Raw genomic sequence first — 18144 nt, 5'->3', positions numbered from 1 at the left:
GTGTAGTGGAGTGCACAGGAGTTTGTTAAAAAAACAGTTTGACTGTGCCAAAACTCATTTGTATCCCAGATAACAACCAAACCAGCAAATTTTTGTTGCCCAAATCCGGCCAACATCTTACTCCCCCATACCACCTCATCTGGCACACATACCACATGGAATAATGGCACTAGTGCAGTCCGGTCCTGTTTGCCAGATTTGGGCCACAGCCATGCAAGAGCTATGCCTCAGTCAAACATCAGAACAAATAAAGCAGAGCTGACCCAAATATAAACAACAGTTCATTTCAATTCTGACCCAGATTTATCCCAAAACCAACACCTTTCTGTGCTCCTGTTTGACAGAATTTGTATTGAGTTTCATTATTATTAGAGTGATGAACATCTGCTGTTAAAACACAGCATCTCTGGCAAACAGGAGCGGACCGCCCAAGTGCCATCCTTCCACGCAGTATGGGGGTCAGATGAGGTGGAATGGGGAGTAAGGTGAGGGCCGGATTTTGCCCACAAAAATTTGCTATCTCGGATGTAACTGTACCCCTGGCCCAATGCATGAACAGTTTATATTCAAATAGAGGAAAGCTTCGGTATAAACTAATGGGTGTGCTGCAGAGGATGGTAAATGGGAGTGGCTCTTTGGATTTTAGAATGTGCACAACAAAATAAGGGATGAGATATCTAACGGCAAGATTAGGTAAGTGTTAATGTTCTGCCATTATTACAAAACATCTAAACATAAGTGATTTACCACAAGTAAATGGTATGATGGTGTGAACAGAGATTTGAGTAAAATGTAATTTAGAAACTCTTACAGTAGAGTCGTTGTAAATTGTTGTAAGAGTGTGTATAAACACAAATATCTAATAGTATGTATAAATATAATATCACTTTAACTGTCTACTTGCTATCTTGTCTGATTCTTTCTTTTTGTTCATTTTTCCCTTGCCGTTACCATTGTCCTTGTAATCAAGGTCCATTTAATCAACAATTGTTTATACCCAAATGATAAATGCACTTTCATTTGTAGCTTTTTATAAAATCGCCCTCTAAATGAATAAATGTTCACGTAAAAACGTGTAACATATCATTTCAAACGTAAAAAGCTTTCCTGTAACGTAACTGTAATGTATAGCATAAGGCAATGTGGATAAAAGCATCTGCCAAATGCATAAATGGGAATATAGAATACAATGACTTGAGTTTATATTTTACAGTGTGTAAAGCTATTCTGTGAATTAATAAAGCATTTTCAGTTTGATGGTAAATAAAAATAAGTTTTGTGTGCTCCATTGAATGTTTGGCTCTCTCTACCAAAAGGCTCTTCAAGCATTTCTGAGACCTAAACATGTTCTAACATGCAAAGCTCCCCCTAATGTTCCAATAATATGCAGAGAATTTTATGCAATTTAAGCACAGATCACCAGACTGAATGTCTATCTATCTAAAACCTGAGTTCAGAGTGGAAAATGTGGAGACACTAAATCATTTCTGTCATTTTTTCTTCTTTTTAAAAGGTCCACTGAGCAAAAACAACATTTAACATCATATGTTTTATAGGAGTAGAAGGAAACTTATATCAATATGTCTTCATCTTATAAAGGTCAGTAAAATGTTTATTCTGTTGTATAAGTCTATTGCTTATCCTGTTGCTGTATTTGGGTTAAAGTCAGTGAGGATGGAACAACATGATCAAGTCTCAACCTGTTCGATTTAAACTTGTTCAACACAATTCAGTTTTGCACCTCTCGTGTAACTACCCTAGAGCAAGTTTTGAATAAATTTTTACTTTTGCACCGCAATCAATGTACAAAAAATTATTTCCGAATTTCCGAAAGGATGTTTAGTGTAAATTCTGAGGATATTACCTAACCTTGTTGGGTGCTGCTTTTCTTTGGTAAACCCAGAGTTTATTTCCATCTCCTCTTCCCTTTAATCCCCAAGTGGCATCAATAACATCAGCCACCGTACGTGTATTATATCAGCGCATAATTATCGATGGACAATGAGAAATGACTTAAAGAGTATTAACCCAGCTAACAGAAGTTTGCTGTTATAATATCAGAGAGTTTAATTTCAACTACGACAGAATTTAGACACAAATCAGTGTGTGAATTTCAAAAATGGTCACGATCAACAAAGGAAATGTTTTCGTTTCATTGTCACCATTGTTGAGATTCATACACTGATTCTTCATGGCTGTGTGTCTAAAATATTCTGTTTTCACAAATCTTTCAAGACAGCAAAATCCATCATATTCCCAGATCTTATAAAGTTCTTTCAGGATCAACAGCACAACAACCAAACTAGATGAGATCATCAATTTTAAACATGATAGTAATGTCATAGACCACCAACACCGTTTATTTAGATATGTATATGCATCACCATAACAATTGTCCTTTTAAAGCTCATAGTTACAGCAAATCAAAAGAGTAAATGTCACAAGCAACATCCGAATAAATGAGATTTTAATTTAATTATTTTGCAGCAGCGGTGACACCACCTCATTCATCTGATCTCAGGATTGTGTTGCTGGGGAAGAACGGAGCTGAAATAAGTTCTGTAGGAAACATGATTCTGGCAGAGAAGCATTTAAAGAAAATAGCGGAGTGAGTGAAGTACAGAGAGGACGAGTAGAAGATAGAAACATCTCAGTCATTGACACTCCAGGATTCTTCAACACTGAACTGACTGATGAAGATCTACAGAATGAAATGATGAAGAGTCTTTCTCTCTCTCATCCTGGTCCTCATGTCTTCCTGCTCACAGTCAATCCAGACACGTTCACAGAAGATGACGTGAGGAAGATTGTTAAGAAGATTGAGGAAAACTTTGGAGCACATGTGTTAAAGTTCACATTAGCACTGTTTATTAGAGAACAAATGACAAACAGAGAATGGATGGCCTTTTCACTTAGTCAAAAATTCATAGAACTTACCAGCCATTTTAGAGGCAAATTCTATGTGCTGAACAGCGAGATGACAGACATAACAACATTTCTGGATAAAGTTGAAGAAATTGTAAAACAGAATGCAAATCAGCATTACAAAAATAACAACTACAGGACGTTTCAAAAGAAGAAAATACTGGAGCAGAACGAGAAAGTCCAGGTGCAGCAAACAGGTGAGAACTTTGTGAGAATGTTATTCTTTTAAAAGAAAGCATTAAATCTTAATCAGTGTCTTTTCTTTTATAAGGGTCAGACCAGAGACTCTTATCTACATCACAAGTAATGCCACCTGTGAGCAGACAGCAAGGAAATAAGGTTTTAGTGTAATACATGAGCTGCAGACAAGGCTTCAAGGTAACATTCACACAAGCATCATAATTAGGTGCTTATGCGTAATAGACATGGCCTGCCACCAGATAAAGCCTAAAAATGTGATGCGATCCGGCAAAACCCATCGGATGGCACACAGGGACGTTTCAAGACCTTATAAAAAATGTCAAATGTCAGTTTTTTATCAATATCGGGTTTCATTAAATTATTATTCTATAACATCATGTCTATCATCTTTGAAAATATCTTGGCAAAATGCACTTGTTTATTGTTGTAAAATAGTTTTGGCAAGCTGATGTTTAAGGACATACCCGGCAGAGCTATCCCCGAAATATGCAAGGAGTGATCAAAAGTTCATACACTATGCCAATGATAAACAACAAAAAACTTGCTTCACTACTTACTAGTTGATGTCCTTTTATAGGGGTACGTTTGCTGGTCTCCTTGTGTAGTGGTGCAGTGCTCTTAGTTCCTGACAGAACTCTCGTTTTTTAAGTGTGTTTTAAGTGTTTAAGTGTTTTTTAATACACTTCAACAGTAGGTCATTTTTTGAAAATGACTTTTTCTTGTGATACTTGACTGTTGTGCTTTTATCTTTAAAATAACTTTTCTCAAAATTCCGTTCTTGAAAACCATAAAGCTCAGACGACTTCAGATAACCATAACTTTTGGTACATACAACCAAGCAAGCAAAAATGCATTCCTTTGACGTTCATTAGACCACTCCAGTCCAAGTGCATTACTACAGGGAATGTTTTGGATGTCTCCCTAAACAACACATGAACAAGTTAATGAGTAAAATCAGGTTGAGTTAAGGAATCAATCATCACTTTATTATCTCATTAATGATGAACAGCTGCTGTTAACAAACACAATCACTAAAGAAAACATGAGCAATAAGAGTCACCATAATAGTGTTCAGTGTTTCCTTTAGTTGAGCTCTTATGTTAATGAAACGTTGCGAACTCTTGTCTAGGACAACTTCACTGAAATTCTTTGATCCACTTATGTTGACAACAACATCTCCAGGTTGCCAATGTCATCTAATTCAAATTTATTGCAGCTGCTAAAAGAGAGCTCAACTAAAAGAAACACTAAACACTGATGGGTGACTTCTTATAGTTCATTTCAGTGATTGTGTTTGTCTTAAGATGATGATTTGGTAATTGATGACCGACCCTGCTCCTTAAGATTTCAGCTCTAACCCCAATCAAACACACCTGAACTATCTAATCAAGTTGTTCAGGATTGCATGATAATTACAGACAGGTGTGCTGAAGCAGGGTTGGAGCTGCAGTCTACAGGACGGTCGATCTCCTGGAGCAGGGTTGGTGACCACTGCTTTAACCCAACCTGATTTAACTCATTAACTTGTCCATGCGTTATTTAAGGAGACATCCAAAACATTCAGGCAGGACATGTGTATGGGTGTGGACTAAGGAATCATTTTTTTGCCTGCAGGGAAGGTATGGAAAAGGCTTGAAATCAGCTATCATATGGTATCAAATCCTGTAATATGTAAAATTTCCTCATGTAATGGGTTTTGCCAGATCACATCACATGTAGGGTCTCTTGACTTCAGTCCTCCCAGCACAAAATGTTTTAGATGTCTCCATAGATAACATAAGTTAATTCATTAATTGTGCATGTGTTATTTAACGACACATCTAAGGCCCTGTCTATGTGGTTTTGACGTTCGTCAACAAACAAAAACAGTATCAAGTCACTGAAACCAAACTTTTTTGAAAACTCCTAAGGTTTTCAAAATGTCCAATCCAGTGTTGTGGTATAGCCAGTCAAACCAAATTGTGGTTGTGACAATGGGGTGTGCTTATAATGATATATACGATTTATTGAAAATTAATAGAATGGACACAATTTACGACTCTGAAAACAAGAAACTAATAAACAAAACCAACAATTCATCTCACCCTCTGCATAAACTGTGACAGATAAAGAAAAGAAAATAGTGGTGATATAACTTTATTTTCCTAACTCTCTTATCTGCGTAAACAAAGTTCTGTCAGGGCCACTACCATCAAAGATTTAAACAACAGCAATATTTAAAGGAGGCATGAATTACAATTTTAACCCAAGCTTTTGTTATATTAGAGCGAATCATATTCACACGAACATCATGTAAAGAGAATGGTGTGACATTACTGTGATCATTGCATGACCTCACGTGCTGCCTGGCTTACATAAATAAACATTTATTTTCATTGCTGTTGAGTTTTCTGTGCCAAACTGGCAGCCTCAAAGCCTCATTTGACCCGTCAGTAATCCATCCATGGGACTAGGGCTAAAACATTCTATACGGGGAGGCCCAAAGACATGTGTTGAGATTGTTGAAACACTGGTATGAATAAGGACTATACCAACAGCGTGTATGTGTGGGGGTTGTTATATATTGTGTATACTCAGACAAAATGTATGAATTTGTTCCATTCAAAATAATAAAAAAAGTCTACGTCCTTTAGCATCAATCCATCACAACTAATTTTAAATTGAATTAAATTTTCATTTTAGGAGCAAAAGAAAATGTTGCGGACATACTTAACATTAAAATGACATCAAGGAATCAATTCAGCCAACATCAGAAATTGGAGGCTCAAAACAGGAAACCAAATGTGACTGAACACACAAGTATGTACCAATGTAATATTAACGAAGTTCATATTGACATAAAACTGGGCCTGTATTCACAAAACATTTCATTTTAACAATTAACACATCTCCTATATAGCAGTTTTTGGTAAGCTTTCTTTAAAACCTGTTCACAAAGCTGGTGAGTGCACCTATAACTGCTCAGGCAACACGGTGATGTCACAGCAATCTCACTGTGATTTCACCATTACTTTACAGAATACTCATGATGAGGTCAAAATGTATCCTCACATTAAACTCACTGTGTGCTCAAACTGTGATCTTACTCTTGTACTGTGATCTTAGAGGTTAAGATGTGACTGGTTTGTCGTTTAAAGTCTTCATTATGATGATGAGTATTTGCTTTAGTTGAGCTCTTGACTCTAAAGTGTTTGACTTCTCTTCCTCTTGCTGTTTTAACTGTGTGGTTATTATGGTAGAGCACATTTTTTTTATCGAGTTATACCAAAGGAGTCTTGGATGATAATATTCTGAAAGCTCATAGTGACATCATCGTGTTGACTGGGTAATGAATTAAAATAATAATAGCATTTTGGATCTTGTGTTGAGATTGTTGAAACACTGGTATGAATAAGGACTACACCAACAGCGTGTATGTGTGGGGGTTGTTATATATTGTGTATACTCAGACAAAATGTAGGAATTTGTTTCCTTCAAAATAATAAAAAAGTCTACGTCCTTTAGCATCAACCCATCACAACTGATTTCAAATTTAATGAAATTTTTATTTTAGGAGCAAAAGAAAATGCTGCGGACATACTTAACATTAAAATGACATCAAGGAATCAATTCAGCCAACATCAGAAATTGGAGGCTCAAAACAGGAAACCAAATGTGACTGAACAAACAAGTACGTACCAATGTAATATAAACAAAGTTCATATTGACATAAAACTGGGCCTGTATTCACAAAACATTTCATTTTAACAATTAACACATCTCTTATACACTGGCAAAAATTATTCTTGAGGATTAGTAAATATTACAGATGCAAACCATTTAAATTTTACTCACATATATTAGGTAGCAAAGTAAGCATGTTTGAGGTCATTTTGGTTGGAGATAGGACATTTAAACTGGGATGTCCCCTACCCGAATTTAGGATGACCACCTGGCCAACCCCTCATTTACATTGCACTCATGAGTGGGACGTGTTACGGCTCTGACACGGCCACTCTAGTCAACGCTTTTGTTAAAACCACCCGCGTTACTGAATACTGAATACATATAATAATAATTATAAGTACAAACAAAATTAAAATGAGGGACATATAAAATGCATATAAAAATGTATATTTAATTAATATTAATATTATTATTAATACTATCTTGCACCCAGCGCAATTGACTTTGTACACCGACGCATGTGTCATTCCTATTGTGCACCCGCGCAAAGCGCGCTTTTCCCTCCGCAGAAGCACGTCGCTAAACTAATGAATGAACTTGCGCTCCCTGGGCGGTTCTGCGCAAAAAAGGAGGCGTGTTCCGGCGCAAACAATCCCTGGTGCTATTTTGCTGTTCCATTAAACAATTGCGCCACTGACCAGAAAAAAGCTAGTCTAAAGTCAGTGGCGCGTTGCGCGTTGTTCATTATGCTATTTTAAGGGCGCATGCTTGACCATAATGTATAGCGTGCACAACGCGCATACACTTTGCTCATGTAATCTACACAGATGCAACAGTTATTTTTGCAAATCATAAATTGTTACACTAAAAAAATATTAACACATGAGATGACGGAAATCATTGTCTCTCGGAAACCAAGAGAAATATGACCATCGGACCATCCCAGCTCAGACCACTACATCCCCAACCAAGAGCAAAGACGGACTATTTGTCTTATTAATGCTGAAGTTACAATATTTGGTATAAAATGCTAAACCTAAACCACACGTCAGCAGTCTGAGTGCAGCTATGACACGTCAGAGGGGATCTGGCCCTCCCGGTTGAGCCTGGTTTCTCCCGAGGTTTTTTTCTGCATTAATCAATCATTGGAGTTTGGGTTCCTCGCCACAGCAGCGCAGTGTTGGCCTGCTCACCGGGAGACTGCATTCATTCATTGATTTATTGATTTATTTAGAAATTAGATGTAATTTATTAGAAAGAACTTACTCGTTGTATAAATACCATGCATTGTGCTGTGTTTAAACTTTTTTTTTTTCTTTTTGCCACTGTAAAGCTGCTTTGAAACAATACACATTGTGAAAAGCGCTATATAAATAAACTTGAATTGAATTGAAAATTGAATTGTGGTGTGCCACGAAGATGTGAAAAAATAGGCATAAATCTAGCTTACAAATTATTCAGGCTAATTGTAGTAATTAAGGATCAGACCTGTTTGCCCAATAGTGGCAATAAGACATATATGTATATAAGGACATCTGACAAATTGGTTTGTCCGTCAAGAACCAGGAAAAAAAATCGACTGAAAAACTGAAAAAATTGAAAGACTGAAAAAAAAGACTGTGAAATCACCTTTACCATAATGTAAGTACATTAAAAACCTTAGTCTTCAACTGACCAGTTAAGTTGAGCGTGCTCATATTTTTGCGCCTGGTAAATACGCCATAATAATAGCAATCCATAATGGAACTTGCGCACCTGCTTTTAAAGGGAATGTTGGATGACGCTCTGATTGGTTTATTTCACGTTACGCCCAAACCACACCTATGAATAATGAAGCTACTTCAGACCAACCCATTTTAGATTTGCGCCGGGCGCAAGAGCCATTTATCCCGCCGGGAAAATAGCAACAGCGCCGAGACCCGCCCACAAAGTTACTTGCGCTCGCTTTGACACTTGCGTTTCAGATCGTTAAAATAGGGCCCTTTGAGTAATACTCTGAAGTTGTGAAAAGACTTTAAGTCATAAGATGTTTTGTGAATACAGGTCGATATCACTTTTGCACCTGCAAATAACGTTGAAAAACATTGTGATCTTATTGTGATCAGAGTTTCTGACTCTGGTGTTCAAAATAATTTGGAGGTGAAAAAGTGTTATTGATTTAATGTAATTAACACAGACAAATCAAACATCTTTGCTATTGTTTCAATGTTTTCTTTCTGATATTTTGGTCATTTTATCTTTTTCAACTCTTATGTTTTCAAAATATGACAAAACCAGTATATTTTTTATTGATTTTCAGTGAATCCATCTAAACTGCGGATTGTTCTGGTGGGTAAAACTGGAGCAGGAAAGAGTGCAACAGGAAACACCTTACTGGGTAGAGACGTGTTCTTCGATCAAACCTGTCTAAATGCAGTCACTAGAACATGTCAGAAAGAAGTCATATTGTCTCCAAAGCAAATCGCGGTGATTGACACTCCAGGAGTATTTGATACATCAATGAGTCCAGATGATCTGAAGTCTGAAATAATGAAGTGTATCTACTTGTCTGTTCCTGGTCCTCATGTTTTTCTGCTGGTCATCAGACTGGATGTGAGAATCACAGAAGAGGAGAAAAACACAGTGAAGTGGATTCGAGAGAACTTTGGAGAAGATGCTGTAAAATACACTATTATTCTGTTCACTCACGCTGATGTTATAAAAGAGGGATCGCTATATGAATACATTGCACAGAGTTCCTATCTACTGGCATTGATTGACAGCTGTGGAGGCAGATATCACTCATTCAACAATGAGGAAAGGAAGAACCGGTCTCAAGTCGTAGAACTGCTGGAGAAGATTGAGAAGATGGTGGAGGACAATGGAGGAGATAATTACACCAATGAGAGTTACCAGGAGGCTCAAAAGAAGATAATAATAAAGACATTCTGTAAGTGTGTCTGTAAATGTGTCTTTTTGTATAAAAAACACTTGTAAAGCCCATCAGTTTCATTTTATATTGTACTAAAGTCAACAATTAAATTAATTCTTCACCTCATTATTTCACATAATTATCAAGTTATTTCCAATGTCTTGTTTTGTTTTTTAAATTCACACAGGGTCAAGGAAACCTAGGTTTTTTATGCTGGGTAAAAGTGGATCAGGAAAAACTGCTACAAGAAAAAACATTTTGAGACAAGAGAGTAAATCACCAAATTCAACAACTGCAATCTGTGAACCACACGAAGCAAATGTGAATGGAAAGATCATTAGAATAGTTGACTCACCAGGATTGTTTGATGCATCAAATAAAAAAACAAAGAACATGACAACAGTAATAGCTGAAATAAAGAATTTTGTCTCTATCTGCCTTCCTGGTCCTCACATATTTCTGGTGATCATCAAACTGAATTTCAGATTAACTGATGATGAGATGAATGCAGTGAAACTGATTCAGAAGAACTTTGGAGAAGATGCTGTACAATTCACCATCGTTCTGTTCACTCATGGTGATGTGCTGAAGGATAAAACATTGGATGAATACATCAAAACAAGTACAGATCTCCAGACACTCATAAACAGTTGTGAGGGCAGATATCATTTATTTAACAATGAAGACATGGAGAACTGCTCTCAGATCACACAACTGCTGGAGAAGATTGAGAAGATGGTGGTGCACAATGGAGGGAAGTTCTACACAAATGAGATGTATCAAGAGGCTCAAAGAAGGATAGAAATAGATCAATTCTGTAAGTGTGTTTGTGAATGTGTTTAATTCTATGTTTGACAATATTTGAGCTTTATAACATAACAACATCTGAATCAGCTCAGTTTATTGTGTTTCAAAATAATTATGTAATCTATTTAATCTACATCATTAGTAATTGCTTTAAATGTCTATTTTTATTCTGATTGACAGGGTCAGAGAAACCCAGGATTGTGCTTTTGGGTAAAACTGGATCAGGAAAAACTGCTTCAAGGAAAAACATTCTGAGACAAGTGTGTTATTCACCAGATTCACCAACTACAACTTCTGAACAACATGAAGCAAATGTGGATGGAAAAAACATCACAATAATTGACACTCCAGGAGTGTTTCAAACACAAGAGAAGATGAAAGCTGAAATAGTAAATTGTGTCTACATGTCTGCTCCTGGTCCACATGTGTTCCTGCTGGTCATCAGACTGGATGAGAGAATCACAGAAGAGGATAAAGACACAGTAGGGTGGATTCTGAACAAATATGGCGAAGATGCTTTAAAATACACCATCATTCTGTTCACTCATGCTGATGTGCTGAAGGGTAAATCTTTAGATGAATACATTCCAAAGAGTTCAGATCTAAGAGCACTGGTAAACAGCTGTGAAGGCAGATATCATTTATTTAACAATGAGGACAGAAACAACCTTGACCAGGTTACAAAGCTGCTGGAGAAGATAGAAGCATTATCAGAGTCCAATAAATGGATGTACTACACAAATGAGAAGTTTGAAAAAATATTAAACACAAGTAGAGCGTTTAGAAAGTTTAAAGACGTTGTAGGTACAGCAGCTCTTATGGTTGGAGGTGTAATTGTGGGAATAGCAGGGTTGGCTGTGTCACCACTGTTAGCAGTTGGAGGAGGTTTATTAGCAGCTGGAGCTGCAGCAAAAGGAGAGTTTGATGACGAAGAAGAGGAAAATTAGACAAAAACACTTGTGCCTATAGTTGTTTGACATGTTACCCCTGCAAGCATGCCTGTGTGGCACTTTACTGACCCACTAAGCGCTGGTCTAAGGGTCCCTTGCAGAATTTGATCATTGGCCGAACTATTGCCCCTTAGTACTGGCCCTGCATGGGCAGCTCTCACTTAGCATCCACTGTTGATTTGTTGAAACTTTGATCACTTTTGCACATGATATTAATGTTGAAAAAAGGTTGACATTTCATCAAACAACCATTTTTGTGATTAGTGTTTGATTTAGTTGGGCTCTTGACTCATGAATATCAAATACTGATCACAATAATGCTTGTTTGTTTAAACTAACTAAGAGGCCAACGTTTGGGAAGTGAGCAAGTTCTGCAAGGGCCATTAGGCTAGCTATTTTTTATCATAAACAGTCTTTAGATTTATTATACAATATAAAACATGACAATTAACAGGAAGATACAGTATTACAAGCGTTCCAAGGTCAAAGAATAGACCTGAAACCGATCCTCTTCTCCCTGAACACATGAACACATTATCTCACCGGAACACTCCATTGACATATTTAATTATTAAAAACCTTCCAGCATCATTCAAGCCTCGTACTGTAGGTCAAGATAAACTAGAAATAAATTAGATCTATTTCTAATTTTTTTTTTGCTCTTATTCTTTTTATATATACAGTCACATTTTTTATCAATTTTATTGCTGTTTTATGGTTTCTTAAAATGTAACGTTTTTTGTGATCTTAAATAATTTGCATTTTAAAGATAAGACTTATTTCTTTCTGTCAATCATTTTATGTAAAGCACTTTGAATTGCACTTGTGTATGAAATGTGCTATATAAATAAACTTGCCTTGCCTTGCCTAGAAAACTGTAAATACAACATAAACGGTTAGTTAGCTTAAAACATTAGAGCACAAATTACAAATTTGCTCACACTAAAATAAGGTGGTGGTTGTTTTAAACAAGATTACATTAGCACATACTCATAAAAAAGGTTTAACTGGTAAATAAGATTGTATATGAAATGATATATCTGAAATGAATATTTGTAATGTTTTTCCATTTTTAATTGTCTTTATATTTCTGCTATGGACTGGGTTATACTTATTATTAATTCCTGTTAATGTTTCTGAATTACAGTTATTGACTATGCTAACCTGATAAATTACTTATTCCTGTACAATGACAAAAAACAAATAAGGATATGGTATATTTGGGATGTCTAGGGTTTAAGAGTGATAGTTATTGTCTTTATTCATAGTTCTTTCAACACTCTTCAGTGATATAGTATGACATGTTAATTGATTATCACAGCATTTGTTTTGAACTCATCACAGATGAATTGAATTGACATTTCAATAAACTACCATTAGTTTGAACAATTATTCATTTTATTATGTCAGTACCTTTCTGTGTGTCTGATTACATTTACATACAGTGATATAGCAGATGCATTTATACAAAGCGACTTACTAACAAGATTGTAGTTGTTGTGGTCAAGGTGTAGTACAATTAAGAAGCTCTTGGTTTATGTAAATGTTATGGATCATAAATGTAAATATTCCATGATAAAGTAAACTGATAATCATAATACTCATACTATTGACACCAACACTGTGAACAATGTTAGATCGTTTTTACAAAATCTCGCATTACGGGAAAAGCACGTAAACAGCTTTGCAGTTTAAAACTTCAATATATAATAATTCTTAAAACTACATTTAGTAATAAAAATAACAGTTATATTATGAACATTGTATGCACCGTTAGGAACGTTGTCAATGTAACGGAGGCAAGCTAGTGTAGAGCTGTGCGGTATGTAAACCTCACTTCCCGACCTCAAGGACTCTCTAGCGACAGACGCTAGAGACTGCGTTCTTTAGCCTCCTCGCTAGAGCGCCCGACTCCCATGCCGAACTGACCCGGTTCGAAGCCCGCCTGGTGTAGGTGTGGTTCGTTCCGGTTACAGTGGTGCCGTGACCCGGATTGGGAGTGAGGTTTAGGGGGGTGAATGTAACGGAGGCAAGCTAGTGTAGAGCTGTGCAGTGTGTAAACCTCACTTCCCGACCTCAAGGACGCTCTAGCGACAGACGCTAGGGACTGCGTTCTTTAGCCTCCTCGCTAGAGCGCCCGACTCCCATGACGAACCAATCCGGTTCGAATGAAATACTTAACAGTGAGTTAAACAAGTTCAACTCTCTAATTTTAAATGTCAGATTTAAATTACAGGTTCCCCTCAGCCCCAGGCAGACTCACCGGCCTCCTACATGCCAAACATTCAGATGACACGCACAGGAATACTCGGAGCAAGCCACATATACACATATACACACACAATTCTAATTCCGTCCCAATTGATTTCCAGAAGAGACTGGTTATTACTGCTACACAAGCAAAACATCTCTTATGTGGCTTCTCAAGGACAGATAACATACAGAGGAAATACTAATGACAGAGAAAGGAACTTAGACACATGTTTGGTCACCATGCAGTTTTGGGGTTCTGTAAGAGAGATATTGGTCAGATTAGTTAAGTTAAAATGAGTCATAGACAGACCCTGTTGAAAGGCCAAAACCAGTTTGACTACATTTTATGACTATGAATTTTAAAGGAAGGGCTGATCGTGGGGACGCTGTGTTGTCTGTTCGGTCTAGTTTCCTGGTCAGTTTGACTGCTTCTGTAAATAGTGTGGTGACAAGGTAATTTAATTTAATTAAAATATGTTTACGCATATTTCTCTTTAGTTTGTTCAAGGTTATGTTTATGACTGAAGAGAACATCCAGTAAAATGATTAATAACGTGGATTGTTTAATACAGTCAATCACAGTGTCTCTGTGACTACAGGATCAAACTGAATCGGGAAGAAACTCTGAGAGGAAGAAAATCACAAAGAAATGGCAGAAGCCCGTAAAGGTCTGTTGAAATCCATTAATTATTCTTATCTTTGCTTGATACAGTTGACATTCACAACTTTATTTATAGTAGTGTGGGTTTTGAATACCCATAGCATGACTTTACATTTGAAACAGCTAAAATGCTTTTTATTTAGTTGTATATAGTATATTTAGTATAGAATTGAGTGTAAATGGAGTTTGAGGGCATACAAGGCTACATAAGTCAACTCAACTCATTTTATTGTCACATCACCACGTGTGGTGAGATAAAGTCTTGAGTGCGTACTTCATACAAAGAAAAATGCAGTTGGACAGACAACTGTATGACAAACAACTTATGACTTTACAGACTTCAATGACTAAAATGTGCAACTGTAAAAAAAGACAATATACACTATACACATATGGACAGTACACAAAATACACATTTGACGTTGAACATACCCATTAAATATGCAGACGTACACATGTGTATGTATAATGGATCGACCATGTAGTGCATATAGTGCAGATAACAAGAGGAATTTAGAAACACTGCTTTAAAACATTATTCAGTTGCTTAACATGTGTTGTGTTTGTTTTAATTTATTTCTTTGACGCACAGTAATTCAATCTTTCTTCCTGTGTTACACAGACTTGATGATCGCATTACTCGGCCCAGTTGGATCAGGAAAGAGTTCAGTTGGAAACAACATCCTGGGCAGAAACTGGTTTAGAGCGAATTTCTCTCCACGTGCTGTCACTCAAACCTGTGAATGGAAAAAAGGGGCCGTGAATGACAAGACCATCACGATCATTGACACTCCAGGACTGTTCGGCACATCAAAACAAGCTGAGATAAAGGAAATGATGAACTGTGCTCACATGTCTTCTCCTGGTGTTAACACCTTTCTGTTGGTCATCAAACTTGGTGTTAGATTCACTGAGGAGGAGAAGAATATTATGGAACGGATTGAGCATTATTTTGGGGACGATGCTGCACGCTACACCATCATTCTCTTCACTCATACTGACCAACTGAATGGTGAACTTTTAGAAGAATATATCTGGGCTAGTACTGATCTTCAGAAACTTATTCACAGATGTGGGGGCAGATATCATTCGTTCAATAATATGGACAGAAACAACAGAGATCAGGTCGACAAGCTGCTGCAGCAGATAGATCAAATGGTAGAGAGCATTGGGGGGTCTCACTCTACTGTTCATAGATTTAGAACAGCACAGATAACTAGACAAGAGGAAGAGTTCTCTTTTATAATAAAATGTGTATTGGGATGTGCTGTACTAATAGTCATTATTGCTTCCATTTTCTTCATGGGTAAAGCACAGTGAGGTTACCCCAAATGTTAACCTCAGTATGACTCATAGAAATACATATGATACAAAAGTAATATTTTTGTTTATTTGCTGTTCAACACAGCAACAAGAGATTGTAAGCTATTGAATGGGATAAAATTTTATTTTGTCCTAAATGCAATAAATCTGTCATCTAAAATGTGTTTCATATCAGCTAATCTTGACATCAAACAGTTACTGGAATTGTGGGTATATGACATAGAGCATTGTTTGTGAATAAACACACATAACATAGTATTTGAGTGAATATTAGAAACTTTGAGTATATAGATTCCCCAGCGGCACGGGTCAAGTTGTAACAATAATTGCAGGGGGGATGGTGTGTGTGTATGACTCTCAACAATGTTGACAATCCTCAAAACAAAGCTACATGCATTGAGGTTTATCTGAATTAGTTTGATGATTGTCACCATTGATGAGTTTTTATGATGAGTGTTGATGTCTAAGTGTGTCAGTCAAAAAATGAAGTTTCTGCATTAATATTGCATGAAGGGTTTATTAGGAGTATTTAGCCAACTTATTTTATTTTTAAAGCGTTTTTAAATAGTTTACATTTTTTTAAGAAATGAATATCGCATTTTCTTACTATAGTCATCAGGGTTAAAGTTGCTAGACATTTGCAAGATTATACCTCCCCTTCTTAAGGTTAAGACCGTGAATTGAATTCAGCATTCTGTCCTCTGTATTGTCCTAACCTGTGTACTTTTGTTAACAAAATGTGTAAAAACTGCATCAGAGAGAATGCATTTAAAAGACTTTTAACTATTTGTTTACTTGATGTTTGTTCTTGGTTGTTTTGCAGTTTAAAAAGGATGATGTACTATTGACAAATGAATCATAAGTAAACAATTTGTCTTATTGATGTTTTTTCCACAAAATGAGTAATGTGTGCAGTAAAGCAATAAAAAAGCCTGTAATATACATCTTACTTAATTATTAAAAACAAGAGATGCCATTAACATTGTCCTTAATATATTTATTTAGCACTGAAAAGCTACATCCATTTGCATCCCATAACAAACGCTTTCATTGCACACATATGAAATTTAAGAGTCAAGAGCCCAACTCAAGGAAACACAGAGCATCGTGATGGTACGATTCTAGGGCGTCATTCAACCAAAGTTATTTCTACCAACCTGCCGGATCTGGACCGAACTACCTGGGTATATTCCAACAGATGTTTACATATAATAAATATTATTGTCCATACTGGCATATTGTGAAACCCCTGCTTATAGGCTAGATTATTTTACTAATGTTAAAATCAGACCTCAGAGAACATATTAAAAAATATTTTGTAAAAAACAGTTTATGACGTTTGCTCCTTTTCCTTTCCTCTTCTGTCCAGTCATTCAACATATATTGTACAAAAACAGTTGGCAGCTTTTAATACAATTAAATACAACAAACTATGTTGACTATATTGACATTTTACCCTTTCTTCTTCAAAGGTATTTCAATTAACACATTGTCCAGCTGTTTTTACCACATTGTTATTGTCGGCGATCAAAGAAAACCATCAAACAACATTGCCCTTCTTCCTTTTATTTAACAATTCACAGTACTGATAATACAGAATAAAAAAAACTAAAGCAGCTTTAGAACACTTTTCAATGAGCCTTTTCTCAATGCATATGCTGTTTTAGTACAGATAACCTCTTAAAACACCATCAAATCTCTTGTAAATACTAAGAGAACAGAATACTCTTTTTTTGTTTTTTATAAAGTGCAGCAACAATTTGTTATCTCGGTAGCTATCTGGGACAAGTGTCGTCCTGTTTTATCTCAAATAAATAAATATATACAGTATTTTCCACATTTACTCTTTTAACCACTCCCAAGTGCTGGAAGTTCCTAAAAAGTTCCCATCAAACTTTATAACAACAAGCTTCATTCATGTAACCCCATGTTTAGGTTGAGTTTGATAATTGAACATGATGAACGTTTAAACAAGGATTCAGCATTCTGGTTAATATTATTGTACTTGGTCTTATGACTCGGAACATCCTAACTAATTTTAATCCACTATACTGTCCTCTTTTCTGATTAAATTATCAAATCAAATGAATTTGAAACGCTGAATTTCAACTTACATCTGACCGATCAGTTCTGACTTTTCTCTTTTCTACTCAAAATAAAATAAAATACAACTTTCTGGTATACGTTGGTGGCCTAAATGAGACCAGTTTTATTGCACTTATGCTTTTGTTGTCCTTATGTTGTTCCAATTGCTTCCATTATTTACCTCATTTGTAAGTCGCTTTGGATAAAAGTGTCTGCTAAATGAATAAATGTAAATGTCTATGCACAGTAAATGGTAATGGGAGGAGCCTGGGGAACCTGAACAGCTCAATATTTGTGGAAAAAAGATCTCTATTCAATTACATGGAGTTACTACAAGGTAAGCAGAACTCATACAAGTACAG

At 36.2% G+C, this 18144-nt stretch overlaps 2 protein-coding genes across 7 annotated transcripts; both read left to right on the top strand.

Moving 5' to 3' along the window:
• Nucleotides 1-574: 574 nt before the first annotated feature.
• Nucleotides 575-12773, top strand: LOC130407807 (GTPase IMAP family member 8-like). Of its 5 annotated transcripts, none has more exons than XM_056731066.1 (9): nt 575-693; nt 1514-1599; nt 2491-3122; nt 3197-3303; nt 5809-5925; nt 6680-6796; nt 9092-9721; nt 9891-10520; nt 10691-12773. In XM_056731066.1, the coding sequence occupies exons 5-9, from the start codon at nt 5847-5849 to the stop codon at nt 11455-11457; spliced, it is 2223 nt and encodes a 740-aa protein (XP_056587044.1). In that variant the 5' UTR covers nt 575-693; nt 1514-1599; nt 2491-3122; nt 3197-3303; nt 5809-5846; the 3' UTR covers nt 11458-12773. The 5 variants fall into 5 exon arrangements, with proteins under 5 accessions (XP_056587044.1, XP_056587033.1, XP_056587072.1 ...); XM_056731055.1 differs by having other exon boundaries at nt 2488-3122; XM_056731076.1 differs by having other exon boundaries at nt 666-693; nt 1557-1599; nt 2488-3122.
• A 1305-nt stretch (nt 12774-14078) lies between these two features.
• LOC130438049 (GTPase IMAP family member 2-like) lies at nt 14079-16590 on the top strand. Of its 2 annotated transcripts, none has more exons than XM_056769814.1 (3): nt 14079-14166; nt 14313-14381; nt 14997-16590. In XM_056769814.1, the coding sequence occupies exons 2-3, from the start codon at nt 14363-14365 to the stop codon at nt 15692-15694; spliced, it is 717 nt and encodes a 238-aa protein (XP_056625792.1). In that variant the 5' UTR covers nt 14079-14166; nt 14313-14362; the 3' UTR covers nt 15695-16590. The 2 variants fall into 2 exon arrangements, with proteins under 2 accessions (XP_056625792.1, XP_056625784.1); XM_056769806.1 differs by having other exon boundaries at nt 14096-14166; nt 14286-14381.
• The last annotated feature ends 1554 nt before the right edge of the window (nt 16591-18144 follow it).

Source organism: Triplophysa dalaica, chromosome 2, assembly GCF_015846415.1.
Source record: "Triplophysa dalaica isolate WHDGS20190420 chromosome 2, ASM1584641v1, whole genome shotgun sequence".
Classification (NCBI taxonomy): domain Eukaryota; kingdom Metazoa; phylum Chordata; class Actinopteri; order Cypriniformes; family Nemacheilidae; genus Triplophysa; species Triplophysa dalaica.
Note: the sequence above shows the minus strand (reverse complement) of the source record. Positions and strands in the feature narration are given on the sequence as shown.